The 13613-nt window shown below is 37.6% G+C and overlaps 1 protein-coding gene and 1 long non-coding RNA gene across 2 annotated transcripts in view; one reads left to right on the forward strand and one right to left on the reverse strand.

Moving 5' to 3' along the window:
* The first annotated feature begins 6536 nt into the window (after window positions 1-6536).
* LOC106513574 (leucine-rich repeat transmembrane neuronal protein 4) overlaps window positions 6537-13613 on the forward strand; it is a 111330-nt gene continuing 104253 nt past the window's right edge. The window contains exon 1 of the mRNA XM_014002476.1: window positions 6537-7335. Within this exon, the coding sequence (XP_013857930.1) occupies window positions 7332-7335 (4 nt within the window). The 5' untranslated portion in view covers window positions 6537-7331. The remainder of the gene's footprint in view (window positions 7336-13613) is intronic.
* LOC106513575 (uncharacterized) overlaps window positions 10258-13613 on the reverse strand; it is a 65410-nt gene continuing 62054 nt past the window's right edge. Inside the window, exons 2-3 of the long non-coding RNA XR_001309805.1 lie at window positions 10682-10811; window positions 10258-10538 (exon numbers count right to left, since the gene is read on the reverse strand). This is a non-coding gene — a long non-coding RNA (uncharacterized LOC106513575). The remainder of the gene's footprint in view (window positions 10539-10681; window positions 10812-13613) is intronic.

Genomic DNA, 13613 nt, shown 5'->3' on the forward strand with positions numbered 1-13613 from the left:
TAAAATATATTTTAACCCTAAAATATCTTGAATCATTTTACAAAAGTAGTTTATTCAATGGACAGAGAGCATACCCCCCCACCCAATGTTAGACCTAAAGTTACGCCCTTGGTCATTCCCATAACATGAAGAGAATCACATTTCTTTCTCTACATCAGACAGCATGTAACATTGCCAAAACTAGTTGACATGACAGAATAATTACAACTTTCCCGATAGTAGCAACACATTCCTGATAACTTCTGTCCATTGTCCTGTGATACGATTTTTACTTCCTGTTTACTACATGCATGCGTCTGACGTAATTGATTCACTTCAAGCCAGTTGATGGAAACAAGTCTGATTCGCATTTCTTCATTCTTCCCTTTTTGCAAAATTTTTTAAAAAATGCTCAAAATTCGAATTAAAATTGAATGGAAACACAACTACGGTTGCTGAACCTAGACCTGACCAACTGCAGYGACCCCACATCATAGCACTGCCACCACAGGCTGGTACAGAACCTATTTGCTAAGTTAAATCCAAGTGGCAACTTTTTTTTTTGACCAGGCATATCTTGTGACCATGTAATAGTAAAGTGTGGCCACAAGATAAGTATTGCTGTCATTTCCATGCGGAGACAGTCGATTGTTTACATAGACATGTTTGAATTATTTTTTATTGTATTATGGGAATAAATCACACATTTTAATCACACAGACACAAAATAATTCTTAGCATTATATGCCTCAGCTACAAGACACAGCTGACGAMTGAGGTTTTATTTGTCCAAAAAGCTTTACTTTCTTTTTTGAAGCTCAACATTCAAAACAGGCTCCTCTCTCATACCGAGCCTTTGTTGTGGAAGGAGWCAAAGTTGCGTTCAGGAACACAATGACACACATGTAGGGCGTGGCGTACCAACAASATATTCAAAATTTGACTCCAACAAAGAGACGTGCTGCTCAAAATTGTCCTGTGACCACACACTAGCTATCACATGGCCACTTTATTTATCTTGTGGTCACAATTTATTATTATTTTTTTAGTCCAGTGTCACCGGACAGGCGCTGTACTTTAACAGAACATTTGTGTGGAAATAAATAATTAAGAAGGGGAGAGGTTTCAGGATTTTTTTTTCATTTTTTAGATGAGTATTTATGTGTGTACTGTGTGTTGCTAAAAGGCTTCTTCTCACCTCCATATCTCTTGGTTCTAACCGTGAATGGCTCTGACCCCCTCACAGGTGAATGCACTTTAACAAATGTGAAGCCCCACAGCACACAGTTCTCCCAATGGCCCCCTACAAAAAAATAAAAAATAAAAAAAAGATGAAGGAGAAACCAAAAACACATCTCTYTTTAAAACAATTACAGCATGTGTTCATTTCAAAAGGTCGCACACACAAAGGAGTCATTAACATTGCTAGAATTACAAAAAAGAGAGATACAAATAATAATGGCTGGAACAATGAACAGTATTTAGCCCTGACATAGGAAGTGTCCTTGAGGATGTTTTTTTCTGTGTCTTTGAACACAAAAGTAAGCAGGCAAACAGAGATTGCATTCTGTGATAATCTTCAAGTTGTGCCAATCAGCTAGCCTAATCACATTGAGGGTTTAATGAAAGTGGAAGACCACAGGCAGAAAAGGGAAAAAAAGTTGAACTAAGGCTGATAAGGAACTCTAGTGGTCTGTAATTGCACCTCATTGATCTGCAGAGTTTATAGATCCTTATCATCTTGCATTATGTAAATTATTCCCTACCCACAATAGCATTAGGAGACACCCTTACTTTTGACCTCACACGACTGTTAAACGTTCTGCATACAAGCAGCAACCATCAATGACTGTTTACCTTTATGGGAGGAAATTAAATTYCATTCTGCTTCCTCTTTTCTTCATAGGCATAATTCTGTAAAATGTGCTTTCATTCTTGAAATTTGTGTTGAGCATCCAGAACTAAACCAGTGAATCCCTTCCTATCCATGTTCCACCCATGTGAGCTTATGTCTACGGAGACCCCATGGGCAGTGGACAGATGGCAGGGCTCTGCCATTCACAGATGCCCACCTCTTATCTCTCTGATCTCTGCCAAGACAAAACACATGAACCAAGAATCTTATCAGGCGAGTTAGGAGGGCAAAATCAGGGGGAGAAAACGCGTCGGTTGGGGAAAGTATCTCGGAAAAAGAGAGTGCATCGAATCAGAAAAAAATCCACTTCTTGTGGGATTTGTTGTCTGGCAGAAGAAGACAAGCATGTTTCTTTGTGTTGGAATGTGATGCCCAATTTGCAATCATTAACCATTTACAGCRACAAATCTCACTATTTAGTATTGTTAAACATTTGAAATATTATGTAAAAGAGCTTTCAGCATTTGGATTTTTAATATGCTAAGAAATACATTGTCAATTAACACATATTTGCTCAAGAGAGAACACATTAAAAACCTATATTCTGAATGTACTGTAGCAATATGAGTTATTCATAATATGTTTAATGATACTATCTTTATTATACCTTTGACCTTGCCAGTTTAAGTCCTAAGTTGTCAATCAATTTATAGCAATAACTTCTTGGTAGCATTTGAAATAATGAAGATGCATGTTACATTTGACTCTCAAACAGATTGCTTTTAATAAATCCACCTATTTATTGCAGCCTCCAAATAATAAAATTAATTTTCTGCCCTCTTAGCTGAGAGCTCTGACTTTCCTTTTTCATCTKATCAAAACTCTCCCTAATCTATTACTCATTATTTTATTAATTATTCATTAAACCAGTCATTCATATTTGATGAAGTCATTCACAGAAGAAATTTGCTGCAGAAACAACAGCAAAAAGAAATATCTGAGTTTTTTCCTGCAACCCTGTTGTCATTTACCATTTGTTGTTTTTATTATTTTGCAGAGGCAAAAATAAAGGCAAATCTAGCTGTAATGCTTTGTACCTTAAAAAACACAATTCTTCTGATATTGTCATGTTTTTTTTACACTGAAACCGTTACACAAGCTGTAAAAAATAGTGTGCAAAATAATTTTAAATGTCTAAAACAGAGTGGCATGGCAGAATGRTTGGAACAGTGAGGTGTGTGGGATGTGTAGGTCAAAACATGCAAAACAAATCACAAAACAACAACACAGGATCAGAATTTGGGCTACATCCTGTGCAGCYACATCAAAAAGCAGCCTCTTATCATGTTGTTTACCATGCTTTATGCCCTTATTATGTCTGGCGCTGTGTGTATATCCGTGACCAGACATCTCTGCTCCAACCTGAGCTCCAGTGTTTGAATCATCACACTCCAGATTGGAAACCAGCTTGGGGTAAAGGTTAATGGAAGCGAACTGCAAAACAGAAATTTACAACTACCACAGATGCTATGGAAACTGCAGCATAATTACAATATTTATTTATAATTCAATGATTTTTATGCCCCCCTCAAATGCTCAATACTCACTTCTGTAAGCTGTCCCTGAATATTTGTTGGATCACTCACATCCTTGGGTGAACGCTGGAAACTCAGGCTGAAAAATTGCCTTGAGGCAGGTTAAGATCAGAGGGAATTGAAAAAGAAAGAAAAAAATGCTGGAATGAACAAGTCCTAATGTGAACACAGGGAAGACAGAACAGAACTCTCTCTCACCCTGGAGAMAGCCTGAAAATAACTTCTGGTGTCAGAATCTCTTAAATGGAGCAAATGCTCTTGTAAAGTCTGCATAACGGATACAGGGAAACGTTTGATCCTGTTATCAATATTTCATATCGTGGCTCCTGTTCCTGTTTTTAAATACCAATAATATTATGTTTTTTAACGTTATAAACAATATGTTTAGTTGGCTATTATTGCAGGATTTTTCCTCATACTGAATGTGAGCAAGCCATATTTTATGCACACAAATAAATGTTTRCATAAGGTTTTATTTGAATTGTTTTTTTTTTTCTCTCTCTCTCTTCTTGGGGGGTGTAATTGCTCATGATGCATTTCTCAAAAAGCAAAGCCTCTAGTTTCTTTGTATGTGCATAATGCCATTTTCATTTTGCTTTAAATATCAGACTATGACAAGTCTGAATTAGAAGTGGTGCTGAAATCACACAAGGCCTCAACAGTTGCAGCCTGAAAAAAAAAAGTTCAATTTATACTGTGAACGTTGCTGGGAAACAAGCACATTTCCAGACAAGGAAGAGTATTTTTGTTAAAAATACAATTTTTCAAGCTAAATTGTGCTTATGATTACATAACACACCATTTGCACTTGACTGCTTATCGACCAAACTATATATATTTTTTATATCAGTAGATGCTTTAAAATGTTTCCAACCAAGAATTCATCCATTGACTGGGTAAAAAGGTCAAGTAATCACCATTTCTTTAAGGGAAGAATAACCTCTGGTTCCTGCAGGCTGACATTGTGTGCATCTCCATAACTTCACAGGGTATTAATTGTTTCACCTCCGTCAGCAGAATGGCCTCGGCTTGTTGAACTGAATCCAAAAGAAAAGTCATCAGACAAATTGCATGGAAGCAGATCCAGAGGCGGAGGCRCAGTGCAACAAGCTGAATCTTAAGATGGTGTTGGAGGACATTTGGCTCCTTTCAGATGTGCTCTGTAAACTGGTGACCATTTGAGAGGATGATCAATACTCCGTGGGCAGGTGTGCCACCTCTAATTGCTAATTATCAAGAAACGCTCACTGTAAGAAAATATGAACCCAGCTGACATGGGAGCAGCCCTCCCTGACTGTTATTAGTCACTCTTGTCTTAACAATGATCTATGCCATTGCTGAGTGAATGCAATTTGCAAAACAGTTGGACCAAATTAACACCAATGCCAGTGCATGCTCTTTTTTGACAGATGTTGGCACTGAAATGTTCTCTTGAATGTGTAAACTCCAGGTTTGTATTTCGCATTATGAAGGTTGGCTTCACTGACTTGTTTGAGTATTAAAACAGGGAACTTGCAAAACAGCAAATAGACCTTATTTTGTAAAACTAGCTCGCTTTTGCAGGGTTTCCGTGGATTCTTAAAAAAAAAGGTTTTAAATGACGTTTGAATTCATCAATCCAAAAATAAGGCCTTAATGAGCCTTAAAATGTCTTAAATCAATATTTCAGAGGTCTTAAAATATTAACACATTGTAATTGGGATGATAATTTTAATGTTTCTCACATACTAAAATAATTGGTTTCATTTTGGTATTTTTAAAAAAACAATTTACCAAATACTTCTCATAGCTAGTTGTTTTGTGTTAAAATAAACATTTGTAAAATTGCTGCTACCTGCATTTTTTTATTTTACATTTGTGTTCATTGTGAAGTGGGTCTTAAATTTCATTTCGAGTGGCATTAACCCTTTGATGCACAACATACACACACCCCTTCTGATGCGCAACATGGGTCACAAATGGCCCGCATTCATTTTTCAGGTTATTTCAGTTTATATATATGTGTGTGTGTGTGTGTGTGTGTGTTTAAGCATGTATGTATAGAGTGCAAGTAAATCAATTTTATGAAGATTTTTCCCTATGGGATACATTGTTCTCTGTAAATGCCACACGTGAATAATTGGAATCTAAATGAGTGATGATTAATTACCTAACTTTATTAAAACTGGTGCATTTTTTTTACGTGACAACTCCTCACCTGTATCAAAACAAATGAACATTTGAAGTGAGATTTTTATCTTTCTAACATTCCAGAAAAATAATAATATAAAGTTGGCTTTGCTCAGCATTTCTGTACACGCCACAGAGCATAATTGGACCATGAAATGCACCTGTGTGGAACCATCTGCATTCACTGTGACTCTCCACTCACTTAGCCTTTTTTATATTATCATTATCCTTCTTCAATTTGTCACCCATCTGTAGATCTAGCTGAAGAAAGGGCCAACTTGGATTAGTAAGCCAGAGCAGATGCAATGCACATTAAATATTCAGCTGCCTATTTCATCCTTAAATACACCAAAGCTTTGAAAAAAAGGCAGCTGACACGGACGGAGGCATTGTATTTCCAATACAAAATAGAGCAAAATGTTAAGTAATACAGAAAATTGAATATTTTGCTATTATTATGATTATTACTACATTTTTTTGTTTGGTTTTTCCACAGGGAAAAGAATAAAGACATTTACCATTTCCAGAAAGTCTCTTTTTAATGGCAGTACTCACTTCAGCACCATGGACAGCACCAAACTCAAACCACATCTAATTTACATCAAACTTTGACTGTAGCCTAAAATATTTAAGCTGGAGGACAGCATAGATCTTCATATGATTTTTAAAATTCAAGAAAAATAAAATAAAATAAAAAAAATCCAAAAAGCCATCCAAACACAAGTCACAYAATGCTTGCATTTGTTTCCCCTCCCCATTTAAATTAGTTTATTTTTTTCAGAATGAGGTTATCTCCCATTGCTGTGAGATCTAACCCTGGTGATTACCCATTTTGTCTGAGGAGACGTTGCTTCTAAACACAACGTGCACCCCCACACACACGTGCGCGCGCAAATCGTGATGCAGCCCTTTTTGGACGAGCTCCTGGATCGTATAGTCTCACCAGAAGAGGGCATTCCAATTCTGCCTGACAAAGTTGCTGTGACATGCAGGCGTGATTAACAACAGCGTCATGTTGCATTTCAAACCGAGCAACAGCGAGGACGAAACGAACATTGGGGTATAGGAAAAAAAAAAAAGAAAAGGAAAAGGGGGGAAACAGGTGAATGTTTGGATCTCCATCCGACAGTCAGCGTTTCACATTGACTTGGGAATAACCTGCCACTTCTGTGCGTCACGCGCGGACCGAGGATCTTCTAGAACAGAGACGAACAGGAATTTGTTTGTGGAGGAGGGAAAAACAACAACATTTTTTTTCGCATCATGCCGAGCTTTTGTGAAGTTTTGCGTTCACGGAATTCCTATGTGAGACTGACATGACTTACTTGGATGTGGCATCGGTATTGTCTGCGCCTGCTGCAGTGCTGTTTCTGTCAGTCTACTTGAGAAAATAAATAAATAAATAACACGGAGGGACCGATTGTGCTGCGAAAGGAAAAGGCATGGGAAGGGAGTTCTGAAGCCGATTTCATTTTTTTTTCAACCTGGAGTTGGGAGTAAATGATATTTGCTCCGGTTCACTTRCACGGTTCTAGATGCAGAGCTCAAGCGGATAAAGCGTCCAGGTCCGGGAGAGGAGAGAGCAGGTGCGCTTTGGAGTCGGCAGCTGCGCGGAGAAACCGGACCAGAGGATTAGGACGATACCTGTCTGTGGAGAGCGCATCATGCCGACTCGGATCTCGCGCACTGGAAGCCATTAAAACCTGTAGGCTGGAGCTAACAGATAAGCGGATATGGGTAAGTTTGTATTTCAGTGTCTCTTTTTTTTTCTTGGTAGCGTGGGTTGCGAAAAATCCACCACTTCTCCCCCCACCCCCATTTTTCTCTCATAACGCAGCACTGAACGTTTTATTTCTAATGCTGAGAATCAGGTTGGGTCGTTTTCTTCRCACTGTTTTCCTCCTGGTGGCTTTTATTGAACTGGAAAGCTTGTGGAATGTGGCTGAAATCTGCACTAATTAGTCGCAGAGCTGCAATGTATCTTTTTTTCCCCTCACTCCTTTTTGTAGCAATGAAACCCTTTTTTTCAAGACTGCAATTAACGGTCAGATATCATAAACCAATGAAACGAGGCTGTGTGAGGACTATCAGTTGGTCTCCTGAACAGTTAAAGATGGACTGATGCAGATCGGGATGCAAATCACGTTATGTTGAAAAGCAGTCAACTTTATACAGCGTGGCTCCGCAGAATCATTAATTGTCCTATTTAGACGCATGCCCAGTGCTAATGACGCCCAAACTCTRGAGCTGACTTCTCTCAAAGRCTGGTTTGTCTTAAAAATCGTATTTTGCACATGTCCTGTGAAAGATAGACTTAAGTTWGAGGCTAAAACTGACCTGTGAGAGTGATTCTGCTTATATCTAGTCACAAAACCCACTCTTAGGTATCTATCTCTGCGTGTGCACTTTYTCCAATCATCTTCTCACTCCTACTTACCATTTGTCCCCTCTGTTAACCCCTTTTTTACGCGTGCGCAAAGTCACTCACCCAGAAGCCACCCCCTCGACACGCTTCCGTCCCCATCTTCTCACTTAAGCAGCGCCTTGTGCTCAAAATTTCAGATTCCTCTCCTCTAATCATCCCTCCACCCCACACTTTTTTTTCTTTTTCTTTCCTTCATTCCCTTTGTCTGATTTTGCCATATCTTCTTCGCCATTCTTAAGCACAACATGGATGACCAGGTTCAGTGGTGGTGCTGTGCCATTAATTGTGAAACCGCGTGATATATCGACCCACAGTAGGTTACTGCACAACATCAATATGAGTGATAACAACACACAACTGCTCCAGGCTGCAGGAGTCCAAATTCACTTTGTGGATTGCACAAGACACTTGTGTGATTCTTAAATGAACAGAACGTGTTGGAAACGTTCCTCTTTGAGGTGCGTTGACTTTGAGAGTCGGCATGAAGGGATGTCTTCCTGGTGGTGCCAGGTGCACAGCTCCCAACTTTTGGCAACACACCGTCACATATTTTCCTCAAATTAATTGATGATTACATGGAGTTCTAGTGTCTGTTTTCGTCACCAGAGAAGCTTATTGTGAGCCTCTTCATTAGCAGCATGCAATGCACTTATGTTTCATGGACCATATCATTAGAGACGAGCCTCTTAAAAAGAGAACAACGAACTGGAGAGAGCAGAATTGGGAGATGAATTCAGAGATCTACGTGACATTTTACACAGCCTCTCTGCATTTAAATGCAGAAAAGCTTTGAAGTGTCACTGTTGYAGAAAATATATCTGTATATACAAAATATAAGCTTTTTCTGTTATGTTTAAATTATGGTTCACAGCAGCTCAACAGTAGCAACAGATCACTTTCTGCTGACTTCATGGCATCCAACAGTAGAACTGATTACATTTTGGGTGAAATGTGTGCAAACAGGATATCAACAGGCTCTTTGAGAGCCATATAAATCTGTTTTATATTTACATTTATCATTTAGAAGAAAGAAAAGAAAATCAATAGTCTGTGTGACTTCAGACAAGGCATCCATTGTCTGCTTTTTTATTTTAGGTCCGTGGTTGAGACCTACTTTCTTCCCAGTTTTTGCCATAAACACTGCACTTTTTCTTAAAACGAAATTGTTTCTTAACAAATGCTACATCATCCCATTTATTCTGTCTCAACCTAAAGAACCACAAACTCTGTGAAACATTCAAACCATTCATGAGTCAAAAGTGAGATTCACAATGTTTCTAATTCTCTAAAATCTGTATGCATCAGTTAAAGTTGTAGGCGTCAAACTGTTTATTCAGGGGGGCAGGAATGCTCTGAGCAAAACTCTAGATATGTATTAAAATGCATCATGTTATAAAATATTGTTTTTGGTTTTGTTTTGATGTTTTCCCAGTTAATTTTATTGGATTAGATTAGCTTTCCCATCATGTTGGAGGAATTTGAGTGTATTATCTTTTTGGTGGGGCCTTTTATGTTTTATCCAAAAACTTAAAGTTATTTTTAAGGCTACAATTCAGAACACAATGGAAAAAAACAAAACAAACAAAACAAAACAAAAAAAATGAATAAAAATAATTTTGTGATGTTGACATAATAAAATATATTCTACTTATACAGTATCTGTAACCAGGTGATTTATCAATATAAAACTTTAAAATAAAGTAATCACAATCAAAGTTTTTAGGGGTGCATCCATTGCAGTTTTCTGTTTGACCACCAATCTTTAAAAAGCCTGATTTGCCCATTCTGATTTTGGCCAATAGAGATTTTTTTTTATAACTGACACTTTCAGGTGTTCAATACAACTTCAATGTTCAAGTCTTATTTTATTGAAAAACACTGAACAATACTCTTGAAACAATACAAACTTGTTTTTAACTAAACAAATGGGACAGTGGCTGATTTTCTGATCTTTGTGGACATAGATAATATTTTTTTTTATCTGGATAAGATTGACTTAGCATCTAAGTATCTGCCCATTACAGATCTCCTAAAATCAAGAAAATCTGGGCCAATAAATTGTCTGACCGATTTATCAGTGCACCTCAAAAATGTTTTATAGTTTCCAGCACCATTCTTAAGAATCTGTATGGTTTATTTAAAATGAATTTGTTCTTTGTCAAAGTGGAAATTAAGTTCTCACTGATGCATCACTGCAGAACTGAACAGAACTGTAAAATACCAGGCCAGGCATGAAGACTGCAGATACACCATTGTATTGTGAACTTTGACATCAATAAGAAACAATATTTATGATTATCACTGCAGAGTTCTACCTAACGACCCTGAGGAAGACAAGAAAAAGCAATAAAAGCACAAAAATTGTCCTAACATGAATGAAATATTTCTCACCTGGCAGTCTTTGCTTTTATCATATTTATAATTGGAGACTAATGAGTTGGCTTGGAATGATTTGGAGGACATCCTTCCTTATGTGTTAGGCTGCTGTCCAGCCTCTGTAGAGTCATGGCTGAAGCTGGTAGCAGTTTTGTCAATGACAGGCAGCAAATAGAAATGAGCCACTCGTGTGCGCTCAAAGTGCACCAGTTAGTGAGTCCATTTGCCAAGTTATTAAGCTGCATTTGGTTTTATTTTAGCTCAGCAGTAAAGTGCACTTACTCTTTCTCTATTAGGGTTCAGAGGTAGAAATAGCCATCTTCCTTTGCTGAGGACAGCAGGGCCRTCTGCTGCATAACAAAGCCTGGCTCACATGCCTTCAGACAAACTTAGTTTTCATTGTCCATCTTGACTGTGAGGAATAAATGCAAAAAGAAACAGCAGAAAACAAGAAACACAGATCAATACAATTTTAGATAAAAGCCTAAAAAAGCAAGAAAAGTGTTTTGAATAAAACATTTTTATTCGGGTTTTAAAAGTGAGGAGGAAAGGAAGGAAGGCAGATGGAGAGTTCAAATGGAAAGGGATTCAAAAGAATAATAATAAWAAAAATGTTTTGACCACACAAAAACAGACCACATTGAGACAACATCCTGATGGCTTCAGGGTTCAAGGGCATGCAGAATTTACTATGACGAAAGAAAAGAAGAAAAAATATCCTTGCAGTAGCATCAAATGAAGCTGGAGTAAAGGAACAGTAATGATGAAAAGTGTCTCTGGTAAGAGGTAATAGAGACAGAAACCCCTTGAGTGACACCTGGGAGGGTGACTTGTGCTGCTTTGTGAATAAGATTAGACGAGGAGTGGGGAAGGTGATGGCTTAGAGAGGCATTAGCTCTTAGATGTCTCATTAAACCATGTACGGTGTCAGTAAAGGGAGAGTGGAATCTTATGAAGCAGCCTCTTTCTGTTAGGGACGTTTCAGTCACTTCTAATAATGCAGGGATAGTTTACATATGGGGGAAAACAGCAGTGTTGTTTCCACATCCTCCTGAGATACAAGCCAGAAATAAAAATTGTTGTCATGCTTAACAGCCCACACATTTTATTCTATCATCAAAAAGTGTTTTTCAATTATGATAGTTTTGAGTGAACATGGAACATTACTCTTGGCCATTCTTCTGCAATGCAATGTTTTTGCTTTTCTCTACCTAAGTTTTGTTTCTCTCTCTGTTTCCTGTTAGCTTTTGATGAAACAAATTGCTTGCATTCAGAATTGCTACATCTCGTAATCCCCGTCTTTTGTGTACGTTAAAGTATCACAGTTCTCGGATCTAGAAGGAGGAAACATGATTGATGTAGCTGCTGGTATAATCAATATCCAGCACAAATTATCTGCATAGTTCCTTGGTTCGCTCCATCTGTAAGGAATGATGAAAGAATCGTCTGAAAACAAACAGTAAGTGTTTTCTCTTTCCGTTACACTGTTAGACACCAACAAATACACATGCAAAACCCATATGGGATCAGCAGATGCTTGGCAGTGAGTGAAATGGCTATGTTAGAAACCATATGCTGTATGATGCCTCTCAGCGACTCTGTGTCAGGCACTTATTTCTGACAAATCCAGAAAAGATTATTGAGATTCCACAAAACTCCAGTTATGCTTAAATGTCTTAACTGCAATACAAGTATCCAAATTTTTTCAAGTTCGACTTGTCGTCACTGCAGCACACAAGATAGCATGCTCTTTTTAACATAGAGGTAGAGTCACTGTGTCACTAGAGAGTTCAATCTAAGCTGCACCCACTGGACTACTTCTATCGAGAAATATTAATCGTATCTCAGTCTGATTGTGGYAATAAATCCCATATTTTATAATATAACTTTCAGAAACACACATCAGCAGTGCATTCCTTTACACTATCCCCTCTAGGGGAAATCAATGTGTCTTAATGACAGATCATTAGTTGCTCGGTAAAGGGGAACAGTTTTAATGGAAACAACTCAGTCCCACCAAAGAACGGAGCAATACAAAAAAAAAAAAAAATAGTTACAGACCTCTTTGCCTCACCATTTGCCCAGGTATTTTTGTTCTGTTCTACTTTTTGGGTTTTGCCTTTGACATGCAGCACCCACACTCATCTGTTGGATTTGCCTTTCAAGTGTTAAATATGTAATTATTTAAAATCTAAATTTACAACCTAACCTATATCCATGTACTTTATTTCCCCCCTACTCCCAGCATTTTTCCAGATTTCATGGTCTTTTCCTCTGTTTCACTCACCCAGCAATGATGTAATACAAGTTACGCATATTCTAGACTTCCAGGATTTAAAGTAACCACTGGTCAGTGTTGCACACTATTTCCTCACAAGCTGTGCATGATTATTTTAGATATGGTTTTGTTATTTATTTATTTATTTATTTATTTTTAGAATAGTGCATTTAATCATACTCGGTATCTTCCAGTCCCAATATGTGCAGGTGCAACAACCAGAGTACATTGGTGCTGCTTATAAGGAACACCTGTACAGCAATTTGTTCACCCAGTCATTCAATTAAGCATTCAGATGGTAGCAGTGTGCAGAAATAAATCATGAAAATCGGGGCAAGATCATCATACCAAATATAGGAATTTCACAATGACATACTTTTTTTGGTATAATTTGTGTGTAAACTTCTATTTATGAAATGCAGCGACAGAAAATGATTCAGGAAGGTAATCAGGAAGGTTGTATGATTCTAAAAAATACATGGTTAATTATTCTGGTGGTCAGAAAACAATTTTTTTTAATTAATAGCCCGATGATTTTGATGCATGGATCATGTCATATTGAATTCCACTACATTTAACCAAGAACAAAAATCTAGAGGTACATTGGGTTGTGTTTTAGTGGCAGAGCTGCTTTATACTAACTATGCCAGCAAGACTCTCTCTCACACACTCTCTTCTTGAAACAACTAAAATGCATTCATTTTCATGGCCAGTTYATGGCAAAACTATGGTCATCTTTAAACGATTAAATTTCCATTGTATGTTTAKTATGTTTACAACACACACAATTACTAAGACTCACAGTCACTGACAAACGTTTGACTCTAGTGCTACATGCACTTTGATTTATACTTCAGCCATTCCATGGTTACCCAAAGCAAGCATAACAAATTCAGTCTGCATCATAATTTCTGTTTTACGATATATATATATATA

This window comes from Austrofundulus limnaeus, unplaced genomic scaffold, assembly GCF_001266775.1.
Source record: "Austrofundulus limnaeus strain Quisiro unplaced genomic scaffold, Austrofundulus_limnaeus-1.0 Scaffold13, whole genome shotgun sequence".
Classification (NCBI taxonomy): Eukaryota; Metazoa; Chordata; class Actinopteri; order Cyprinodontiformes; family Rivulidae; genus Austrofundulus; species Austrofundulus limnaeus.